The 24,981-nt window shown below is 37.8% G+C and overlaps 1 protein-coding gene across 6 annotated transcripts in view; it reads right to left on the reverse strand.

Moving 5' to 3' along the window:
* Positions 1-24,981, reverse strand: part of GRIK2 (glutamate ionotropic receptor kainate type subunit 2) — a 677,382-nt gene that overhangs the window by 582,882 nt on the left and 69,519 nt on the right. The window contains exon 1 of one of the 6 annotated variants that reach the window (XM_028494616.2): positions 8,799-8,944. The exons of the other annotated variants lie outside the window; for them this stretch is intronic. Within the exon in view, the coding sequence (XP_028350417.1) occupies positions 8,799-8,847 (49 nt within the window). The 5' untranslated portion in view covers positions 8,848-8,944. Of the gene's footprint in view, positions 1-8,798; positions 8,945-24,981 lie in introns of those variants that run through there. 6 annotated transcript variants of the gene reach the window in all.

The raw sequence follows: 24,981 nt of genomic DNA on the forward strand, positions 1-24,981 counted from the left end.
GTTGCTGAACTTGAATGATACAAAAAGGTAGGAATAGAGTAGATGGCATTTTTAAAATGTTATCCTTCAGGGTAAAGATCTTTCACTAGCGGTGTCCTACCAGGAATTTTTTCCTGTCTTTTTTTCCACTACACCGGGTAAGGGCAATATTAGGTCATGGGAGCTAGAGCCCTGATTTTGTCAACTAGTAAAAATACAGATGAAAGACTCTAGCTTGCCCTACTCGACATTTGAATCATTGTGCATTTTTACCAGGCTATACAGAGGCACTGAAAACCCTGTCTCTGATCCAAACCTTGAAAGCTTTTTATCTTTTATAAAATCTTTGATTATGTTAATAAAACACAATCTATAATTGGCCTATGTCACTTTAGCATCTGGCAGTTTTACAGACTTGACTAAAAATATATGTTTAAAGCCCACTACTGTATAATTAAATGAAAGTTTGGCTTTATTCAAAAATGCAAATGAATTCTTGGCTTCTTCTCTTATACACCTTTCAATTATTTATATGTATTCCCTATTCATAGTGTTTTCTCTGGTCCAGAAACAATTCAATTTTAACAAATTTCCAATTTGTTTAAAATTTTACAATAAAAGATGGCATTAAATTATACAATAAAAGCATATTTCTGTTGCTGGAAAAGGGTATAAAATACATCTTGTGATATGCAACTTGCCAAACCAGAAATGAATGAATAGACATTTCATTTTCTTGCATCATCTGACACAACTAGTATGTAGGTATATTGGAGGTGCTTAGATCAGATCTCAAAAGAAAGGAAATTCTTTTTATAAGTTATTTGAAAGCAATAAATGAGCACCTTTAAATTTTATCCATCCTTTAAATTCTAATCGGTCAAGAAGTAAATGTTTCCAATTCCACAGTCAACAGCAAGTAGCCAACAGAGAACATTTCTAGATTTCCACCTTCATCATCTGCAAGGGTTTTCTTCTAAACATCCTAAAAGCACATTCACTCTTTCAGAGTACACCAGAGCTTTTGCAATTACCTGAAACAGTTGATGCCTCCTTTGCTCTCCATAAAGGTTGACATCGTGAGTTATTTATCTTTTGGAAAATGGATGAATGAAAGATGATAATATGTGTCATGACAAGTTGAGGCAATGAGGCAGATTTTATTTTTAAAATACTCATATTTCAAAATAACCAACAAAGATGTTTCCACTAACTCTAAATGGTTTTATTTATATAGCAACTGACTACTAATTGTGAAGTAACTGGATGCTACAAGCTGCAGCACGCAAGGAACTCCCTATTGAGTTTTGGTCATTTTTAGCACTGTTCAACTCATTGAAATGCTACTAACAATAATAGCATTCTGATATTAAGCAAGTTATAAAAATACAGCACAAATTTCATACTAGTTGTTTTCCTTTTTATGCAAAATTAAATTAATAAAATAGAAGCATATTAATGAATATTGTATTAAATCTTATACATTTATAAAGTACAACTGTGCTTCTCTGAGGTAAACAGAATAAATTCAATAATAGGTCAGTTTAATTTCAATGGATGAAGTTTGAAGAGTTTTCAAGGTGATGAAACCATGACCCAGAAAGACATAATTTGACAAATTAAGTAAGAACACTGGCAATGACAGAAGCAAATATTTTGGAAACAACTGAATAAGTGTGAACCATAAAAGCCTAAAGTGTCAATGACAGCAACATTGACTAGAGGCCAAGATTTAAATAAAACCTGTCTTTGATTTATAGTTGTTCTTGCTGTTCTTGTTTTTGAGCTCATTTGGGAAGATGATCTTACCTCATGCTTTTAGACATCACTCCCTCTAGTCAAAACAGCACTCAACCTCCATAAGACTTTAATTAATCTAATTTTATTCTCCAAATTGAGGATAATTTTCTTTCTGTGAAATGCTGCTAAATACTTGACCTGACTGCAATCTTAATATATCTGAATTTCTTTGATTTAAATAACCCAAGTATCCTGCTTCATATTCCTCGGATAGAGGAGGGATATTTTTATTATCACAAAGGTTTCAGGACAGTTTCCTCGGTGGTGGTCTGAGTGGTCCCTGGGCCTCCTACCTCAGAATCATACAGGTAGCTCAACAAAAATGGAGAGCCCTGGATCCTACTGCAGACCTACTAGGTCAGACTCTCTAAATCTGGGGTCTGAGAATATGCTTTTATAATAAGTTCCCCAAGGAAAGCCAAGATCCGTTGCTTTCAGATATCACCTCCTTGGCCATTTTGCATTTCAGGACAATTAAACTGCTGCAGGTAATGAAACAGTAGAGAAAGAATTTAGGAGTCCTGTTATCAAGATTGGCTTACAAAGAACTACTGATCTAATACCCTACGTACTCCAACTCTGCCAGGTGTAAGCCCCTTAAAAGGCATATGTTGTTCTACCTTGAAGAATCCACCCAAAAGTCTTTTTATAGAAAAGTGTGGTAAAAAAATTTAACACAGTTCAATGCAATTGCCTTTAACTACAGGCAAGGTTTATATCTATTCCACTGAGATTATCTCCTGCCCAAGAAAAAACACACAAAAATGTCTGAAATCTGGAGTAGGAAGTTGCTTCATTCATCAAGTTTCTTCACCCTGCTTCATGCATCTATCCCTGTACTGTACATCACTTACTGAACCCTATCATTGCTAACGACATTGACCTTCTCTTTAGGCTGACCTGATCTTGTGTAGGGTATCTCGTCCTCCTGCTAGTCTGCTTTTTGCCCGTTGTCTTCCTTGCCAGCTTCCAAACCTGTGCTGGTGCTCTGTTCCATGTGCACTCCTTTGCTAATCCTATCCACAGACACCCCATCTAAGTGGGTTCCCAGTAATAAAATATAAATATCCCCACAAAAAAAGAGGGGGTAATATAATCAAGTACTTTTGTGAAACCTTGTATACCTTATATCTTACCTTCTCTGAGAGATGTGCTCTACACATTAATGCTTTGAAGGAACTGAGAATTCTTACAGCAAGGAAAAGTCTATAATATAATCTAACCCAGTATTCCAGGTGAACCCTTTTTTTGGACACAACCATAGTCAGTGGGACTAGGGCTCTCAGAACCAACCTTAGGAAATACTGTTCTCTGTATATGTTGGAATCTCTTTGCCTTGTGCCCACGACCTGACTCTCTCCATATGGTGGAGGTTAGAACCCTGGAGTTGTTCTTGAATGGAGGCACATTCCTGGAGGTGCCTGCAAGAAAAGAACCTTCTTATCTCATGTGTATGTGAAGTGGTTCCCTGAGAAAGGGATATGGCATTTTAAAACCATTCTCTCAAAACTGATTTTAAGAACTACTCCAAAAGACCAGGTAGTATATTCCCAGTGGAAACTGAGTTTTCTCATTTGACGTAAAGACAAGCAATGTAGAACATGAAACACAATTTATATTCTTCCAATTTCAGTCCCATTCCAAACATTATGTCTGGCATCAAGACACTCCATAACTCTTAATTAGGAAAACCAAATGACTTTTTCATCACAAATTTCTTTTAAAAAATAGTAGTAACCATCACAATCATAAGAAGGCACTTAGCAAGTAATATCATGATCAACAAATGCTACCCAAAGATATTCAGGAATAGATTATGGTTTCTTTTTTGTTTTTAATTCATACATTTTATGTGGCTTCCAACAGACTGTGGAGACTTTGTCTTTAAAACACTGCCTTTAAAATGTCCTTATTTAAGTTACTAGATTATTCTAATAGTCTTTGAAATGATGATTTGTCATAATGCTGTACTTCATTCAAATTTCAGACAAAACATTTTGATAGACAATTTACCAAAAAGATAAATGTCTGCAATGTGTAAAATGCCTAATTGCTAACCTATGGTGTTTTAATGGATCAGTAAAAAGGAAGGTATTTGCTTTTTTAACACAATAACCTTCAACATTATAAACTCTTGCTTATATAAGAGACTCCTTTCCTTAGGTAACACAGGTGTTCCAAGTTGCTAGAAGTCTTCTTCCCCGTAAGACCCACTTAGCAGTCCTCCCAGCCCATCCCCACCTTTCACTAACCATGCCTCCCATAGTTGTGGGAATCCCTGTGGGATATATGCATGGCTGTTAAATCAAGGCTGAATGTTAACTGTCCCCTTGGGCAGAAGCCCAGTCCAATCCCCTGCTCTTCTGCACACAACCTCTCATTTCTCCATTCTGCCTTCACTTGGCCTATACCAGCTAACTTGCTCTTAACAAATTCCTTAAAAACACTGGCATGGGCCTGACTTTAACTCGCCATAGCACAGATAAAAAGCAGACCAGAGTGTAAAATGAGACATTTCTCTAGTCTTTGGGAAATTTCAAATCATAAACAAAGATTAAAATTGGACTATAGATATGAAAGTCCTCAAGGTCTCCAGGCTAAGACTCCAGCCATCTCCTTAGTCCCAGCCTGACACAATGATGCACAAACAGCCATTCCCCATGGCTGTCCTATCCCCATCCCAGACACAAGCCCTTCACCATGGCTTTCTTTTCTCAAATTCTGGCTTTCTATTCACCCAGAGTCCCAGAAGAGACAACCTTTTTTTATTTCCTAACAGGAAAGATCATTTCTAATATGCACCTGTACCTGTACCTACAATTTTAAAAAAGAAAAATTATACTGTAAAGCAGAGAAATTTTGTTGCTCAATATCCTGAAGATCTCTATTTTAGAACAGCATTTTGACTTTACTTTTGCCAAAAGAAAAAGCCAAGTGACATTTTTTTCCTAAAAACAAAGGGACATTCTGCCCTCTTCGGTGAATTCAACCTTCTCCTGAGAAACAGAAAATAGGCTGTCAACTTTAAAACAACAATTTCTCATGATTTTCTCCAACCAGCCATCAATTAAAAAAAAAAAATTACTTGGATCCAGTTTCAGAAACTGTTATATTAGAAAAAAAAAAAAACATTAAATAAAGGGCTTTAGGGTTACTTGGTAGCAATATATGGTTCTACAGTAATTATACACAACTCCTATACAGTGCTAGGTACTAATAATTCTATCTGAAAAATATATTAACATATTAACATTAAACATCCCAAAATAGATACTATTAGTATCTCTATTTTATCTAAGTGAAGTTAGGCTCAGAAATGTTACATGACTTCCCATGATCACACAGCTAGTAAGTCAGAACTGAGATTCAAAACCAGACAGACTTGGGAAGCAATTTTCAGCCTCACACATCTTGAGAATAGCTAAGAATGTCAGGGAATATAACACTGTAATATGTTGGTTCTGTAGAAAAAGTATTAGAAGTTCAAAAGACTTGGGCTTTAGTACTTATAAAACTAAGTTCTTACTCAGCCCTTTTCTTTAGCCCAATTCAACCCAAACTGGTATTCTAATGCTAAAAGGTTTTTGGCAACTGACAAATATTAAGATCATTTTCTTCAGCATTGTGAGAGTTAGAAAAAGAGCCTCCCAAAGATGTCTGTGTCTTTAACCCTTGAACTTGTGAATGTTATGTTTCATGGCAAAAGGAACTTTGTAGATGTGATTAAGAGTGTGTGTGGACCAGATGATGTGGAAGATTATCATGATCCTCCTCGTGGGCCCAGTCTAAGGACACAGATCCTTAAAAGTTGAGAACTTTTCATGGCTGTGTCAGAAAAACACACTATGAAGACTTGATCAGCCATTATTGGCTTTGAAGATGGAGGAAGGAGGCTATGAGACAAGGAATGTGGTGGCATCTAGAACCTGGGAACAGCTATCAGCTGATAGCCAGCAAGTAAGCAGGATATCATTCCTACAACCACAAGGAACAGAATGGTGACAACAACTGGGATAAGCAGGAAAAGGATTCTCCCCTAGAGCCTTGAAAAGAAATTCAGCCCTTGGGCTTCCCTTGTGGCACAGTGGTTGAGAATCTGCCTGCCGATGCAGGGGACGCGGGTTCTTCCCCCGGTCCGGGAAGATCCCACATGCTGCGGAGCGGCTAGGCCCGTGAGCCATGGCCGCTGAGCCTGTGCGTCCGGAGCCTGTACTATCACGTCATCTCCACATTGTGTTATCCTGTTATATTTCCATGTCATATCATCCTGTTATATGTCTACAGTAATCCACACACAGTGGCCACATGCACACCGGTACTAAAAGTACTGCTGTTAAACATAGTTCTATGTCGCCTCTAACTCTCATCATAAAATGATTACCGACATAAACTTCATTACAAGGTGTCAATTTGTTGTAAAACCAAAATAAAAAAGACAGATGACTTTGGTAAAAAAATAAAAATAAAAATAAAACCTGACTTGTCGGGAATGTCCTTGTGCTTTCCCTCAGTCTCCTAAGGACACTAAATCTGATCTTAGAGAACCCATATTTAATACTTCCAGGTGTCCTTCAGAGAAAATGAAGGAACTGCATACTGACGATTGAAGATTCTCTACATGGAGATAACACACTGCTGTTCAAAGATTACATGCTAATTTCTCCAGGATGGGGCTGTAAATACCTCTCTCTTTAGATGAACTGGGCCAAAGCGTTGATGCACTGTATCATTCTTACTACATCAAAAAAGTAATCCAAACTGCAAAGGACTATTCTAGTTTATTTGCAACAGTTCCTGTCAGTGTTAAGAATGCTTGTTGCTACAAATTAGATTTTAAACTGGTGTTATATTACTAATATAATAAGTTTATTTTAGGATCTATTCTTCTACTCAAGAAGAAACAAACTTCAAGTTGAGGAATAACACCTATTCTCTACATTAGTTCTATCAGAATGTTCTATACTGGCTCTTAGGTCTATAAAATGGTTACTCTGGAAGAATGTCTCTTCTCCTTTGAACATGTGTCCATGTATAAACAGACCTAAAAGGTCCCAGGGAGAGCAGAGTGACACTCTGCTTTGGGGATATAAAGCTGGAGAGAAGCTAGGTAAGGCTTCACAGAGGAGGTGATATTTTAACTATGGTTTCGAAATTGTCACGGCACGTCTAGAAAACTGGGAGAGAAGGAAGTGGCAGGAGAAACAGTAGGGGCAGAATTTGGAGGATGGCAGGTGAGGATAAGAGCAAGCAGTATGTAATCTCGATGCTTCAAAGCAGAACACCCCTTAAAGTGTGAGAAAATAAGAGGCAGGCATTGAGGACACCCTGCAGGGAGCCTCTGTATTTTGGGACTTGCTCATTGGCCACCAGAAATGGTCCAATATAGTTGAAAAACTATTAATCTGAAATTTCCTATAAAGTTTATTTTTTGCATAGTTAAGATACACCTGTAGGAATAATGATCACTATTATGTCCAAATAAGCTATGCCTTCTAAAAAAGTGTTTAGTCTCTTTGTGAATAGAACTATAATGTGAATATACTATTGACAAAGATTGGGAAAATTATTTCGATACGAACATATCATAATGGATTTTCTTAAGATGCATAGCAAATGTATTTGTGCCTTCTAAACGGAAGTCTAAATGGTTTCTTCCACATCAACAGAAATTATAACATATAATGTAATATATATGACATAACAAGTAGGTAAGTAACAGCTATTACTCTTTTTCCTCTTTGGACTGAGTCTCACATGCTTTAAAATGACAACATTAAAAGGCTCAATTCAATTTAGGTAATCATCAGAAATGTCAGCTGCCTTTCAAAGGACCCTTGGAGTCTGCCAAATTGGGCTAGAAATCATGCATGGATAGTTTTCATTACGTGTGAGCTGACAGTTGTGCTTCTGGTCAAGAAAAAATCCATTCCTGCAAAGAAGGTGTAGCGGGTACCTTAGCCCCTACCCGAGAATAGCACAGAAGCAGAAGGCAGCAGACCAGGAAGGTTTTGTTTTTCCCATTATTAGGCCTCCAACTTTGAAAAAAATGACAATTTTCACACTTTGTACTTTTGTACTTTGTTAAAACTGGGGTTCGTAATCGCAAAAAAAGATTCAGTTTAATATTTTAAACCAATGTCAACCATACTCGAACTCTTCACAAGGCGTTCTCACTGGGAACTGGCAAAGGCCCCCCACTTTTTGCTTAAAGGCTCAGCCCAGTTACAGAGCAGAAGTGGGCCAGGTTTTACCAAGTGAACACCTGTGTGGTAGGCACAGAATACAGAGAAGGTCCTGACCCTGATGGAGCTCTGTGTCCGCGCTGCCTAGAATCCAGGCCCATCAGCACTCAGTGAGTGTCACCTACATCACAGCCACTCAACTGTGCACAGGTTGGGGAATGCCCCAAGGGAGGCAAAGGTGGCCCAAGTCCTGGGCCAGCAACCTTCACCTACCAGCATCCTCAACCTTCTGTCTACCCCACTCAGCCACAGGTAATCTGATCATTTTCTATGTGTATTAAAATGTGAAAAATATCAGGAACACTGAATTTAATGAATGAATAGCCCTATCAAGGAAGTATCTAACAAACCTGGCTAAAAAGAGATTGGTTCACAGCTTTTCACATATTGTGATGGGATAAGTCAGTTGCATAATAACAATATGAACAATATATAGTTTTAATGTTAACATTTTTCTGGAAAGTTTCTTTAAGAAAATTATATCTCCTCCCAGAAAGGAAAAAAATTATAGAGTATAGAACAAAAATAAAATAATTTAATCTGATCATTTCAATAATATTCCTATGTATTTAAATAACAGAAATCTATATTTTAATGTTTTAAAAACATACACAGTGTGTTTTTATAGAATACTTATTTTTCACAAAAGACTCTTTAAAATGATGGTTTAAGTGCTTTTGCATTTTGCCTTTCAAAATAAAATAATTTCAAAGTCTAACTATATATTCATCATTTAAATAAAGGCATTATAGAAAGGTTTAATGATTTTAAACTTACTGTAAAACATTCTGTTCTCACATTGGATGCTCTTCACCTTTGCTTTCATTCAGAGTAGTTGCCACAGGATTCTGTGACATCCCAGGAGTTGCTGTTTAATCAAGCAAAGTAAATTATAATTTTCAAATTCCAGGCCAACTTTGTCGTATGGAAAAAAACATGCAAAGGAATAACCTTTTGTGAAACACTAAAACCTTAGCACTCAACCTCCATAAGACTTTAATTAATCTAATTTTATTCTCCAAATTGAGGATAATTTTCTTTCTGTGAAATGCTGCTAAATACTTGACCTGACTGCAATCTTAATATATCTGAATTTCTTTGATTTAAATAACCCAAGTATCCTGCTTCATATTCCTCGGATAGAGGAGGGATATTTTTATTATCACAAAGGTTTCAGGACAGTTTCCTCGGTGGTGGTCTGAGTGGTCCCTGGGCCTCCTACCTCAGAATCATACAGGTAGCTCAACAAAAATGGAGAGCCCTGGATCCTACTGCAGACCTACTAGGTCAGACTCTCTAAATCTGGGGTCTGAGAATATGCTTTTATAATAAGTTCCCCAAGGAAAGCCAAGATCCGTTGCTTTCAGATATCACCTCCTTGGCCATTTTGCATTTCAGGACAATTAAACTGCTGCAGGTAATGAAACAGTAGAGAAAGAATTTAGGAGTCCTGTTATCAAGATTGGCTTACAAAGAACTACTGATCTAATACCCTACGTACTCCAACTCTGCCAGGTGTAAGCCCCTTAAAAGGCATATGTTGTTCTACCTTGAAGAATCCACCCAAAAGTCTTTTTATAGAAAAGTGTGGTAAAAAAATTTAACACAGTTCAATGCAATTGCCTTTAACTACAGGCAAGGTTTATATCTATTCCACTGAGATTATCTCCTGCCCAAGAAAAAACACACAAAAATGTCTGAAATCTGGAGTAGGAAGTTGCTTCATTCATCAAGTTTCTTCACCCTGCTTCATGCATCTATCCCTGTACTGTACATCACTTACTGAACCCTATCATTGCTAACGACATTGACCTTCTCTTTAGGCTGACCTGATCTTGCGTAGGGTATCTCGTCCTCCTGCTAGTCTGCTTTTTGCCCGTTGTCTTCCTTGCCAGCTTCCAAACCTGTGCTGGTGCTCTGTTCCATGTGCACTCCTTTGCTAATCCTATCCACAGACACCCCATCTAAGTGGGTTCCCAGTAATAAAATATAAATATCCCCACAAAAAAAGAGGGGGTAATATAATCAAGTACTTTTGTGAAACCTTGTATACCTTATATCTTACCTTCTCTGAGAGATGTGCTCTACACATTAATGCTTTGAAGGAACTGAGAATTCTTACAGCAAGGAAAAGTCTATAATATAATCTAACCCAGTATTCCAGGTGAACCCTTTTTTTGGACACAACCATAGTCAGTGGGACTAGGGCTCTCAGAACCAACCTTAGGAAATACTGTTCTCTGTATATGTTGGAATCTCTTTGCCTTGTGCCCACGACCTGACTCTCTCCATATGGTGGAGGTTAGAACCCTGGAGTTGTTCTTGAATGGAGGCACATTCCTGGAGGTGCCTGCAAGAAAAGAACCTTCTTATCTCATGTGTATGTGAAGTGGTTCCCTGAGAAAGGGATATGGCATTTTAAAACCATTCTCTCAAAACTGATTTTAAGAACTACTCCAAAAGACCAGGTAGTATATTCCCAGTGGAAACTGAGTTTTCTCATTTGACGTAAAGACAAGCAATGTAGAACATGAAACACAATTTATATTCTTCCAATTTCAGTCCCATTCCAAACATTATGTCTGGCATCAAGACACTCCATAACTCTTAATTAGGAAAACCAAATGACTTTTTCATCACAAATTTCTTTTAAAAAATAGTAGTAACCATCACAATCATAAGAAGGCACTTAGCAAGTAATATCATGATCAACAAATGCTACCCAAAGATATTCAGGAATAGATTATGGTTTCTTTTTTGTTTTTAATTCATACATTTTATGTGGCTTCCAACAGACTGTGGAGACTTTGTCTTTAAAACACTGCCTTTAAAATGTCCTTATTTAAGTTACTAGATTATTCTAATAGTCTTTGAAATGATGATTTGTCATAATGCTGTACTTCATTCAAATTTCAGACAAAACATTTTGATAGACAATTTACCAAAAAGATAAATGTCTGCAATGTGTAAAATGCCTAATTGCTAACCTATGGTGTTTTAATGGATCAGTAAAAAGGAAGGTATTTGCTTTTTTAACACAATAACCTTCAACATTATAAACTCTTGCTTATATAAGAGACTCCTTTCCTTAGGTAACACAGGTGTTCCAAGTTGCTAGAAGTCTTCTTCCCCGTAAGACCCACTTAGCAGTCCTCCCAGCCCATCCCCACCTTTCACTAACCATGCCTCCCATAGTTGTGGGAATCCCTGTGGGATATATGCATGGCTGTTAAATCAAGGCTGAATGTTAACTGTCCCCTTGGGCAGAAGCCCAGTCCAATCCCCTGCTCTTCTGCACACAACCTCTCATTTCTCCATTCTGCCTTCACTTGGCCTATACCAGCTAACTTGCTCTTAACAAATTCCTTAAAAACACTGGCATGGGCCTGACTTTAACTCGCCATAGCACAGATAAAAAGCAGACCAGAGTGTAAAATGAGACATTTCTCTAGTCTTTGGGAAATTTCAAATCATAAACAAAGATTAAAATTGGACTATAGATATGAAAGTCCTCAAGGTCTCCAGGCTAAGACTCCAGCCATCTCCTTAGTCCCAGCCTGACACAATGATGCACAAACAGCCATTCCCCATGGCTGTCCTATCCCCATCCCAGACACAAGCCCTTCACCATGGCTTTCTTTTCTCAAATTCTGGCTTTCTATTCACCCAGAGTCCCAGAAGAGACAACCTTTTTTTATTTCCTAACAGGAAAGATCATTTCTAATATGCACCTGTACCTGTACCTACAATTTTAAAAAAGAAAAATTATACTGTAAAGCAGAGAAATTTTGTTGCTCAATATCCTGAAGATCTCTATTTTAGAACAGCATTTTGACTTTACTTTTGCCAAAAGAAAAAGCCAAGTGACATTTTTTTCCTAAAAACAAAGGGACATTCTGCCCTCTTCGGTGAATTCAACCTTCTCCTGAGAAACAGAAAATAGGCTGTCAACTTTAAAACAACAATTTCTCATGATTTTCTCCAACCAGCCATCAATTAAAAAAAAAAAATTACTTGGATCCAGTTTCAGAAACTGTTATATTAGAAAAAAAAAAAAACATTAAATAAAGGGCTTTAGGGTTACTTGGTAGCAATATATGGTTCTACAGTAATTATACACAACTCCTATACAGTGCTAGGTACTAATAATTCTATCTGAAAAATATATTAACATATTAACATTAAACATCCCAAAATAGATACTATTAGTATCTCTATTTTATCTAAGTGAAGTTAGGCTCAGAAATGTTACATGACTTCCCATGATCACACAGCTAGTAAGTCAGAACTGAGATTCAAAACCAGACAGACTTGGGAAGCAATTTTCAGCCTCACACATCTTGAGAATAGCTAAGAATGTCAGGGAATATAACACTGTAATATGTTGGTTCTGTAGAAAAAGTATTAGAAGTTCAAAAGACTTGGGCTTTAGTACTTATAAAACTAAGTTCTTACTCAGCCCTTTTCTTTAGCCCAATTCAACCCAAACTGGTATTCTAATGCTAAAAGGTTTTTGGCAACTGACAAATATTAAGATCATTTTCTTCAGCATTGTGAGAGTTAGAAAAAGAGCCTCCCAAAGATGTCTGTGTCTTTAACCCTTGAACTTGTGAATGTTATGTTTCATGGCAAAAGGAACTTTGTAGATGTGATTAAGAGTGTGTGTGGACCAGGTGATGTGGAAGATTATCATGATCCTCCTCGTGGGCCCAGTCTAAGGACACAGATCCTTAAAAGTTGAGAACTTTTCATGGCTGTGTCAGAAAAACACACTATGAAGACTTGATCAGCCATTATTGGCTTTGAAGATGGAGGAAGGAGGCTATGAGACAAGGAATGTGGTGGCATCTAGAACCTGGGAACAGCTATCAGCTGATAGCCAGCAAGTAAGCAGGATATCATTCCTACAACCACAAGGAACAGAATGGTGACAACAACTGGGATAAGCAGGAAAAGGATTCTCCCCTAGAGCCTTGAAAAGAAATTCAGCCCTTGGGCTTCCCTTGTGGCACAGTGGTTGAGAATCTGCCTGCCGATGCAGGGGACGCGGGTTCTTCCCCCGGTCCGGGAAGATCCCACATGCTGCGGAGCGGCTGGGCCCGTGAGCCATGGCCGCTGAGCCTGTGCGTCCGGAGCCTGTGCTGTGCAACAGGAGAGGCCACAACAGTGAGAGGCCCGCGTACCACAAAAAGAGAAAAAAAAAAAAAGAAATTCGGCCCTGTTGACACCTTAATTTTTGGTGGGACCCATAGCAGACTTCTGACCTACAGAATTGTAAGATAATGTGTTATGTCAGCAACAGGAAACCAATATAAGCACCCAGAGACAATATGTATGTGTCCACATGGCTTCATCTCCAGGATTTATGAACTGGGAAATGAGCTAACTCTTCTGCCTTAAAGTATATTAAAAGAGCTATCACGTCATCTCCACATTGTGTTATCCTGTTATATTTCCATGTCATATCATCCTGTTATATGTCTACAGTAATCCACACACAGTGGCCACATGCACACCGGTACTAAAAGTACTGCTGTTAAACATAGTTCTATGTCGCCTCTAACTCTCATCATAAAATGATTACCGACATAAACTTCATTACAAGGTGTCAATTTGTTGTAAAACCAAAATAAAAAAGACAGATGACTTTGGTAAAAAAATAAAAATAAAAATAAAACCTGACTTGTCGGGAATGTCCTTGTGCTTTCCCTCAGTCTCCTAAGGACACTAAATCTGATCTTAGAGAACCCATATTTAATACTTCCAGGTGTCCTTCAGAGAAAATGAAGGAACTGCATACTGACGATTGAAGATTCTCTACATGGAGATAACACACTGCTGTTCAAAGATTACATGCTAATTTCTCCAGGATGGGGCTGTAAATACCTCTCTCTTTAGATGAACTGGGCCAAAGCGTTGATGCACTGTATCATTCTTACTACATCAAAAAAGTAATCCAAACTGCAAAGGACTATTCTAGTTTATTTGCAACAGTTCCTGTCAGTGTTAAGAATGCTTGTTGCTACAAATTAGATTTTAAACTGGTGTTATATTACTAATATAATAAGTTTATTTTAGGATCTATTCTTCTACTCAAGAAGAAACAAACTTCAAGTTGAGGAATAACACCTATTCTCTACATTAGTTCTATCAGAATGTTCTATACTGGCTCTTAGGTCTATAAAATGGTTACTCTGGAACAATGTCTCTTCTCCTTTGAACATGTGTCCATGTATAAACAGACCTAAAAGGTCCCAGGGAGAGCACAGTGACACTCTGCTTTGGGGATATAAAGCTGGAGAGAAGCTAGGTAAGGCTTCACAGAGGAGGTGATATTTTAACTATGGTTTCGAAATTGTCACGGCACATCTAGAAAACTGGGAGAGAAGGAAGTGGCAGGAGAAACAGTAGGGGCAGAATTTGGAGGATGGCAGGTGAGGATAAGAGCAAGCAGTATGTAATCTCGATGCTTCAAAGCAGAACACCCCTTAAAGTGTGAGAAAATAAGAGGCAGGCATTGAGGACACCCTGCAGGGAGCCTCTGTATTTTGGGACTTGCTCATTGGCCACCAGAAATGGTCCAATATAGTTGAAAAACTATTAATCTGAAATTTCCTATAAAGTTTATTTTTTGCATAGTTAAGATACACCTGTAGGAATAATGATCACTATTATGTCCAAATAAGCTATGCCTTCTAAAAAAGTGTTTAGTCTCTTTGTGAATAGAACTATAATGTGAATATACTATTGACAAAGATTGGGAAAATTATTTCGATACGAACATATCATAATGGATTTTCTTAAGATGCATAGCAAATGTATTTGTGCCTTCTAAACGGAAGTCTAAATGGTTTCTTCCACATCAACAGAAATTATAACATATAATGTAATATATATGACATAACAAGTAGGTAAGTAACAGCTATTACTCTTTTTCCTCTTTGGACTGAGTCTCACATGCTTTAAAATGACAACATTAAAAGGCTCAATTCAATTTAGGTAATCATCAGAAATGTCAGCTGCCTTTCAAAGGACCCTTGGAGTCTGCCAAATTGGGCTAGAAATCATGCATGGATAGTTTTCATTACGTGTGAGCTGACAGTTGTGCTTCTGGTCAAGAAAAAATCCATTCCTGCAAAGAAGGTGTAGCGGGTACCTTAGCCCCTACCCGAGAATAGCACAGAAGCAGAAGGCAGCAGACCAGGAAGGTTTTGTTTTTCCCATTATTAGGCCTCCAACTTTGAAAAAAATGACAATTTTCACACTTTGTACTTTTGTACTTTGTTAAAACTGGGGTTCGTAATCGCAAAAAAAGATTCAGTTTAATATTTTAAACCAATGTCAACCATACTCGAACTCTTCACAAGGCGTTCTCACTGGGAACTGGCAAAGGCCCCCCACTTTTTGCTTAAAGGCTCAGCCCAGTTACAGAGCAGAAGTGGGCCAGGTTTTACCAAGTGAACACCTGTGTGGTAGGCACAGAATACAGAGAAGGTCCTGACCCTGATGGAGCTCTGTGTCCGCGCTGCCTAGAATCCAGGCCCATCAGCACTCAGTGAGTGTCACCTACATCACAGCCACTCAACTGTGCACAGGTTGGGGAATGCCCCAAGGGAGGCAAAGGTGGCCCAAGTCCTGGGCCAGCAACCTTCACCTACCAGCATCCTCAACCTTCTGTCTACCCCACTCAGCCACAGGTAATCTGATCATTTTCTATGTGTATTAAAATGTGAAAAATATCAGGAACACTGAATTTAATGAATGAATAGCCCTATCAAGGAAGTATCTAACAAACCTGGCTAAAAAGAGATTGGTTCACAGCTTTTCACATATTGTGATGGGATAAGTCAGTTGCATAATAACAATATGAACAATATATAGTTTTAATGTTAACATTTTTCTGGAAAGTTTCTTTAAGAAAATTATATCTCCTCCCAGAAAGGAAAAAAATTATAGAATATAGAACAAAAATAAAATAATTTAATCTGATCATTTCAATAATATTCCTATGTATTTAAATAACAGAAATCTATATTTTAATGTTTTAAAAACATACACAGTGTGTTTTTATAGAATACTTATTTTTCACAAAAGACTCTTTAAAATGATGGTTTAAGTGCTTTTGCATTTTGCCTTTCAAAATAAAATAATTTCAAAGTCTAACTATATATTCATCATTTAAATAAAGGCATTATAGAAAGGTTTAATGATTTTAAACTTACTGTAAAACATTCAGTTCTCACATTGGATGCTCTTCACCTTTGCTTTCATTCAGAGTAGTTGCCACAGGATTCTGTGACATCCCAGGAGTTGCTGTTTAATCAAGCAAAGTAAATTATAATTTTCAAATTCCAGGCCAACTTTGTCGTATGGAAAAAAACATGCAAAGGAATAACCTTTTGTGAAACACTAAAACCTTAAATATTAATGTAGTTGAAATTCCTGACTCGATAAAAGGGATGAAAGAACCCATTGGAGCATTTAGCAAGTAACCAACTAAAACTTGGCTACGTTCAGAGACCAAAGAATCTGTTCAGAGACCAAGATGGACATTTATTTCTAGAAGTTGAAAGGCAAAATGTTAATTAAGATAGAATTGGCAGCACAACTAGGGTACCTACCAGGCACCAGTGGGGGACCACGGACATCTAAGGGGATGGGAGGAACCCCCAGCGACCAGGTAGGATATGGGACATGGGGGGAGTGAAGTGGGAGGAGAAGTGGAAGTGGGATGGGACTGGCGTCCCTGAGGGGCGACTGGGGGAGGGGAAGGGATCCCACGCCCGAAGGGGGAAATTGGGGGACCCCTGGGAGGACAGAGGATCAAAAGGGAGCGTGGTCAAGTTTCCCCTGCCCACTTGGGCCCCCGGGAACCTGCTGAGATCCCGGGCCTGACGCTCTGCCCACCAAGGCCCCCTCCAGCCACACGGTTCCTGGGGGAGTGGGAGGGAAGGAAGGGGGAGCAAAAGTAAAGACCGGACCAGCACCCCTGAGGAGTGGCTGCGGGAGGGGAGGAGTTCCTTCACCCAGTGGGACCCACCCATGGTTGGGGGTCCAGCAGCGATGGGGGAGACCCTAGGGGAGATGGGAATGGTGGCGAGGAGGAATGGAAGGGAAAGGGACTAGCGCATTCTCTGTCCACTTAGGCACCGGGGAGCCTGTTGGGCTCCCGGGCATAATCCTCTGCCCTTGGAGCCTCTCTCCTGCTCTGCAGAGCCCAAGCCCTGCAGCTACACCCCACCCAGGGCCCTACCTCTACACTCGGAGACACCCTCCAACGTGCTGGGCCTAAACTCCACCCACACACCCTCACTCAGGGCCCCACCTCCAAACTCTGGAACTCCAAACTCCAGAGGCTCTCCTTTCCACACGCTGACTCTCCCCTTCTGTGCAGATCCTAAGCAGAGGCCCCGCCCCACGCTTGAACGTTGCCCCACCTAGGCCCCGCCCCCAGGGCCTTTTCCGCTGTGTGGGTCCTGAGCCTAGGCCCCCACCCCATGCTCAAACATCACCCCCCAACCCGCGTAGGTCCCACCCCACCCTAAACCCTCACCCTGCCGAAGTTCCACCCCTGCCTACACTCTGCCCCAATAGGGAAGACTTTTTTTTTTTTTCTTTTTTCCTCTTTTAGATTGGGGTTCTGTTTTACCTTTTTGATTCATTGTTGTTGATTCTTTTATATTTTTATTTTTCCTAATAAATCTTTTATTTTTCTAATTTTATTTTATTCTTTATACTTTGTTATTGTTCTCTCCTTCTGGCTTGTTCCCCGCCCCACTTTTTTTTTCTTTTTTCTTTTTTCTATTGTGGTTTTATTTTACCTTTTGTAGTTGCTTCAATTCTGTTTTTATTTTTCCTAATATATTTTTTATCTTTCTAATTTTATTTTGTTTTTTATTCTTTGTTATTGTACTACTCCTTTTTTTCTTTTCTTTTTTTTGTCATGCCACGTGGCTTGTGGGATCTTGGATCCCAGGCCGGAGGTTGGGCCTGAGCTCCTGTGGTGGTAGCTCTGAGTCCAAACAGCTGGACTAACAGAAAACCTCAGACCCCTGGGAATATTAATCAGAGTCAGGCCTCCCGGAGGTCCTCATCTCAGCCCAAGACCCGGCTCTATCCAACTGCCTGCAAAATCCAGCACTGGATGCCTCAGGCCAAACAACCAGTAAGACAGGAATACAGTCACACAATCAAAAAAAAACCAAAAAAAACTGAAATGACAAAAAAATATGTTACAGACAAGGGAGCAAGGTAAAAACCTACAAGACGAAATAAATGAAGATGAAATAGTCAACCTACCTGAAAAAGAATTCAGAGTAATGATAGTAAATATGACCCAAAATCTCAGAAACAGAAACAGAAAATACAAGAAACATTTAACAAGGATCTAGAAGAACTAAAGAGCAAACAAACAGTGATGAACAACACAATAACTGCAATTAAAAATACTCTAGAAGGAATCAATAGCAGAATAACTGAGGCAGAAGAACAGATAAGTGACCTGGAAGAGAAAATGGTAGAAATAACTGAAAGGGAGCAGAATAAAGAAAAAAGAATGAAAAGAACTGAGGGCAGTCTCAGAGACCTCTGGGACAACATTAAACACACCAACATTCGAATTATAGGGGTCCCAGAAGAAGAAGAGAAAAAGAAAGAGCCTGAAAAAATATTTGAAGAGATTATAGTCAAAAACTTCCCTAACATGGGAAAGGAAATGGTCAATCAAGTCCAGGAAGCACAGAGAGTCCCATACAGGAAAAACCCAAAGAGAAACATGTCAAGACACTTACTAATCAAGCTATCAAAAATTAAATACAAAGAAAAAAATGTTGAAAGTAGCAAAGGAAAAGCAACAAATAATATACAAGGGCATCCCCATAAGGTTAACAGCTGATCTTTCAGCAGAAACTCTGCAAACCAGAAGGGAGTGGCAGGACATATTTAAAGTGATGAAAGGGAAAAACCTACAAGCAATACTACTCTACCCAGCAAGGATCTCATTCAGATTCAATGGAGAAATCAAAAGCTTTACAGACAAGCAAAAGCTATGAGAATTCAACACCACCAAACCAGCTTTACAACAAATGCTAAAGGAACTTCTCTAAGCGGGAAACAAGAGAAGAAAAGACCCACAAAAACAAATCTAAATCAATTAAGAAAATGGTAATAGGAACATACATATTGATAATCACCTTAAATGTAAATGGATTAAATTCTCCACCAAAAGACACAGACTGGCTGAATGGATACAAAAACAAGACCCTTATATATGCTGTCTACAAGAAACCCACTTCAGACCTAGGGACACAAACAGATTGAAAGTGAGGGGATGGAAAAAGATATTCCATGCAAATGGAAATCACAAGAAAGCTGGAGATGCAAAACTCACATCAGATAAAGAGACTTTAAAATAAAGACTGTTACAAGAGATAAGGAAGGACACGACATAATGATCAGGAATCAATCCAAGAAGAAGACATAACAGTTATAAATATTTATGCACCCAACATAGGAGCACCTCAATATATAAGGCAAATGCTAACAACCATAAAAGGAGAAATCGACAGTAACACAATAATAGTAGGGGACTTTAACACCCACTTACACCAATAGACAGATCATCCAGACAGAAAATAAAGAAGGAAACATGAGCTTTAAATGACACAATAGACCAGATAGACTTAATTGATATTTTTAGGACATTCCAACGCAAAATCGGAAGAACACACTTTCTTCTCAAGTGCACATGGAACGTTCTCCAGAATAGATCACATTTTGGGTCAGAAATTAACCTTGGAAAATTTTTAAAAATTGAAACCATATCAAGCATCTTTTCCGACGACAATGTTATGAGATTAGAAATAAACTACAGGAAAAGAAAAGTATAAAACAAAAATACATGGAGGCTAAACAGTGTGCTGCTAAATAACCAAGAGATCCCTGAAGAAATCAAAGAGGAAATCAAAAATTACCTAGAAACAAATGACAATGAAAACACGACGATCCAAAACCTATGGGATGCAGCAAAAGCATTTCTAAGAGGGAAGTTCATGGGAATTCAAGCTCACTTCAAGAAACAAGAAAAATCTCAAATAACAATCTAACCCTACACCTAAAGCAAATAGAAAAAGAAGAACAAAGAAAACCCAAAATAAGTAGAAAGAAAGAAATCATAAAGATCAGAGCAGAAATAAGTGAAATAGAAACAAATAAAACATAGCAAAGATCAATAAAACTAAAAGCTGGTTCTTTGAGAAGATAAACAAAATTGATAAACCTTTAGCCAGACTCATTAGGAAAAAAAAGGGAGAGCACTCAAATCAATAAAATTAGAAATGAAGAAAGAGAGATTACAACTGACACTGCAGAAATACAAAACATCATAAGAGACTACTACAAGCAACTATATGCCAATAAAATGGACAACATGGAAGACATGGACAAATTCTTGGAAAAGTACAAACTTCTAAGACTGAACCAGGAATAATTAGAAGATATAAACAGACCAATCACGGGTAATGAAATCGAAACTGTAATTAAAAATCTTCCAACAAACAAAAGTCCAGGACCAGATGGCTTCACAGGTGAATTCTATCAAACATTTAGAGAAGAGTTAACGCCTATCTTTCTCAAACTCTTCCAAAAATTGCAGAGGGAAGAACACTTCCAAACTTGTTCTACGAGGCCACCATCACCCTGATATCAAAACCAGACAAAGGTATCACAAACAAAGAAAATTAGAGACCAATATCACTGATGAACATAGATGCAAAAATCCTCAACAAAATACTAGCAAACAGAATCCAACAACACATTAAAAGGATTATACACCATGATCAAGTGGGATTTATCCCAGGTCAGGGATGCAAGGATTCTTCAGTATATGCAAAACAATCAATGTGATACACCATATTAACAAACTGAAGAATAAAAACCATATGATCATCTCAATAGATGCAGAAAAAGCTTTTGACAAAATTCAACACCCATTTATGATAAAAACTCTCCAGAAAGTGAGCATAGAGGGAAACTACCTCAACATAATAAAAGCCATATACGACAAATTCACAGCAAACATCATTCTCAATGGTGAAGAACAGAAAGCATTTCCTCTAAGATCAGGAACAAGACAAGGATGTCCACTCTCACCACTATTATTCAACATAGGATTGGAAACCACAGCAATCAGAGAAGAAAAAGTAACAAAAGGAATACAAATTGGAAAAGAAGTAAAATTGTCACTGCTTGCCCATGACATGATACTATACATCGAAAATCCTAAAGATGCCACCAGAAAACTATTAGAGGTAATCAATGAATTTGGTAAAGCTTCAGGATACAAAATTAATGCACAGAAATCTAGAGGTATGGGATAGTGAGGGTGGGAGGGATGCTCAAAAGGGAGGGGATATGGTGATATATGTATACATATAGCTGATTCACTTTGTTGTAGAGCAGAAACTAACACAACATTGTAAAGCATTTATACTCCAATAAAGATGTGAAAAAAAAAAAATGACAGGATTGGCTATGAAAAAATTTAAATATCCTGTAAGAGTAAAATATGGGTAGACTATCTGAGCTAATAAAGATTATACACAGATTATATACAGATTTATATAATATAAACATATAAATATTATATTTATATATATAAAAATAGCAGGGGTGTTAAGTGCCATACTGTTAATTTATATTACCATCCTGCCAGAATTTCTAAAAGCAATTTCTCCATTAAATATGCATTAAAGATATCAATTTTTTTGTAATCAATAAGTGACTTCAAGAGGTACAAACTGATTAACATATGCTTATGCCTCACCAAGTTTCCCATACCCTGTTACAATTACCTAGTTTATAATATTGATGCTGATATTAAAATTATGTACACAAGGAAAAAAACAGATATACACTCAGAATTTGCTCATAAGCTATACAATGGCTGTTACATATCTGCAACTTAATAAGCATGTCATTTTACTCACTCATATACTTAGCTTCTCCTAAGCATACATACATACACAAACACCAGACTGCTCCCTTTAGAATTGTTTGGCAGTTAGTCCAACAATTCAGCTAAATCAAATGCCACATTTTTATCATAGCTTGCTTCAATGATGTGATTAACTTCACTATGTTTTGGGTATCCCCCAAATAATCCAGAAATAATCATCTAAACTCTGAATGTGTTCTCTAGCATTTTGTTTTGTTATATTTTATGTATGAAATTCATATTTTTTCTTGTCTGATTTAAAAACCTGAAAAGATGAAAAACTTTTTAAGATTTAGATATAAAAGTATACATAACTGAAAATAAAAAGTGTTAATGCAAGAACCCAAGATTTATGAAATAAGAACTATAGTAAGTAGCTTACATTCTTTTTTAACCTCTGTTTTTTTTTTCCGAATCAAGGTTGTATTCACACACAGATGCACACATGCACATATCAAATACACATTTGAAGTTGAATTATTATTTGCAATCTCCCAACAAAAATTTTGAGCAATTATTATGTGCCAAATACTGTTCTAGGCATGGTAGATACAGACAATGTTTATTTCAGATAACTACTGGTTATTTGACTAAACTTAACTATTCTGCTTTTTTGAATTTGATTTTCTGAACAACTCTAACTAAAGGATCCCATACCTCCCCTCCCCACACAGTCCGGCCACTGAGTAGCGTCCTGGACAAATAACATTCAGCCTAAGCAAGTTTGACCATAAATTTTTCCAAGAATAACATTCTATCTCAAATTGAAAATATTTCAGTATCTAAGTCTGGACTCTACCAAAGCATCTCTGGTCCTAGGCATTCATAATATCCTTTCCTATCAACTCAGGCTATATACAAACAAACATTATGATGCTAATGAAGTTTTCCTTTAGTGTTTCCTCAAACGTGCATTCACCTTTCAGCAACCCTCTTTTCCTTTTTATAAATATGCCACTATTCCTGCCATTGCCCCAAAAGCAAAAGGTATCTAGAGGCCCCAAGACCTGCTCTATTATAGAATTATCTTGTATTCCAGATCAAGTTCATGAATGCCAAATTACCTCCTCTTTCAAATAATGGGAGTGTTTCTTACAGGCCTGTTCTGTGTCAGGCCCCACACCAATACCCCTTTGGGACATCTCTGATAATGACAGCTCATCTGATAAACTGAGCTAATGTGTTAGTAGGTCCTACTGGAATAATGGATTACTTTCACAATAATATGTTACATGTTAATAAAAGCTTCGTGGAGATAGTACCTTAATCCATAGAAATTACTGCAGTAGTTGAAATTTCAGGTATCAGGGCAAGCTTACATTTCAAGATCATTTCAGATCCAGAATGGACTTTCAAGACAGTCTAGTCAAACTACATTTACAGAAACCCAAAAGTGTTACATGATCTCCCTAAAATCTGACATCTGGTTCCTGGAAAAATCAACATTTAACTTCCAGTTTTCTTGTACCCTAGCCTTTAGAGTTTCACTTCTCTAAAGTCTTCACTTCTCAGGATAAACTACCAGCTTTTTAATTCAATTATATATCAAGCAGACCCTGTGCTTATGGAGCTGTAATTCTGATTCTGATGAATCACATCCACCACTCAAAGTACTATAGTACAAGCAGATCACACAGAGACATAAAACAAATTATCCTATCAAGTCATAAAGAGCATTATTTTCTTTCCTACTAAACCCTTAATATATTTACATGGGACCACAAGATTAATGTGGGCTTAACATGTTTATATGAAGATGTTCAAATCAAACCGTCATCTACCTGTATTATACAGGTAGATGGACCACTAAACAAGAATTCAGAAAAATAATTGAGCCCTCAATCTCAATTTATAAGGATTCCACAAAATGTCCATATTCTATTGAAATTAACTTGGGAAGTATAAATTTAATCTAGGTCTAATTATTTTATGACATGGTGTCTATAACACTGTTATAATAATGTAGACTGGCCCGTGGCGTGCTAGAAGCAGGGAGACAGGAAAAATTCATCAGAGAATTGGGGAAGTTAGAAAATAAGCTTTAAAAAAATGACTTCCCACTCCCAACCCCAATCTCCTGAGAATTTTGCCCTCATCCCATTCTAGTCATGCCAGAAGCACGTCTTGAATTATGGAATATTGTTTGGAAAAAGGGGGCTCAGAGTACAAAATACAACATATTGCTAAAATCGGTGGAACAAATACAACCAGCCTTTCTAGACACATTATCTACCTTTTGTTTTTTCTTCTTTTTAGACATACAAAACACAGAGAGCAAAAACAAGCAATGAACCCACTTTGCCAGAAAAAGTCTCTGCTCCCTTTCCTTACCCAAGCCTGCTACAACCTCACCAATCCCCTGCAGCCCATACACAACTCCCCAAAATAATAGCTCTATGCCTGTTATCCCTAAATAAAGTATGGAAGACATTAATAAAATAGTCTTATGAAATTATTTCAAACAGCAATTAAAATTCAGAATTATATAAAAAAATAAACATTAAAGAAACATTATTAAAAATAATACATTTATTGCACATAAAAATTAGTGAAATGCTCAGGTATGTCTGAAGAAATTCCAGGATCCTCAGCATAACTTGAAGTGTTTGTAAGAAAAGAATCTCCACAGTTTAAGTCTATGGAAAGTCTAAGAGAGTTTAACTAAGCATAAAACAAACCATTTAATTACTCAGACATCCTTGAGTATCCAGTGAATTCAATAACTTCAATTTGCAGAAATAATTTTTAATATTAAAATATCAGGGCTTCCCTGGCGGCGCAGTGGTTGCGCGTCCGCCTGCCGAGGTAGGGGAACCGGGTTCGCGCCCCGGTCTGGGAGGATCCCACGTGCCGCGGAGCGGCTGGGCCCGTGAGCCATGGCCGCTGAGCCTGCGCGTCCGGAGCCTGTGCTCCGCAACGGGAGAGGCCACAACAGAGGGAGGCCTGCATACTACAAAAAAAAAAAAA

The sequence above is a fragment of the Physeter macrocephalus genome, chromosome 10 (assembly GCF_002837175.3).
Source record: "Physeter macrocephalus isolate SW-GA chromosome 10, ASM283717v5, whole genome shotgun sequence".
NCBI classification, from domain to species: domain Eukaryota; kingdom Metazoa; phylum Chordata; class Mammalia; order Artiodactyla; family Physeteridae; genus Physeter; species Physeter macrocephalus.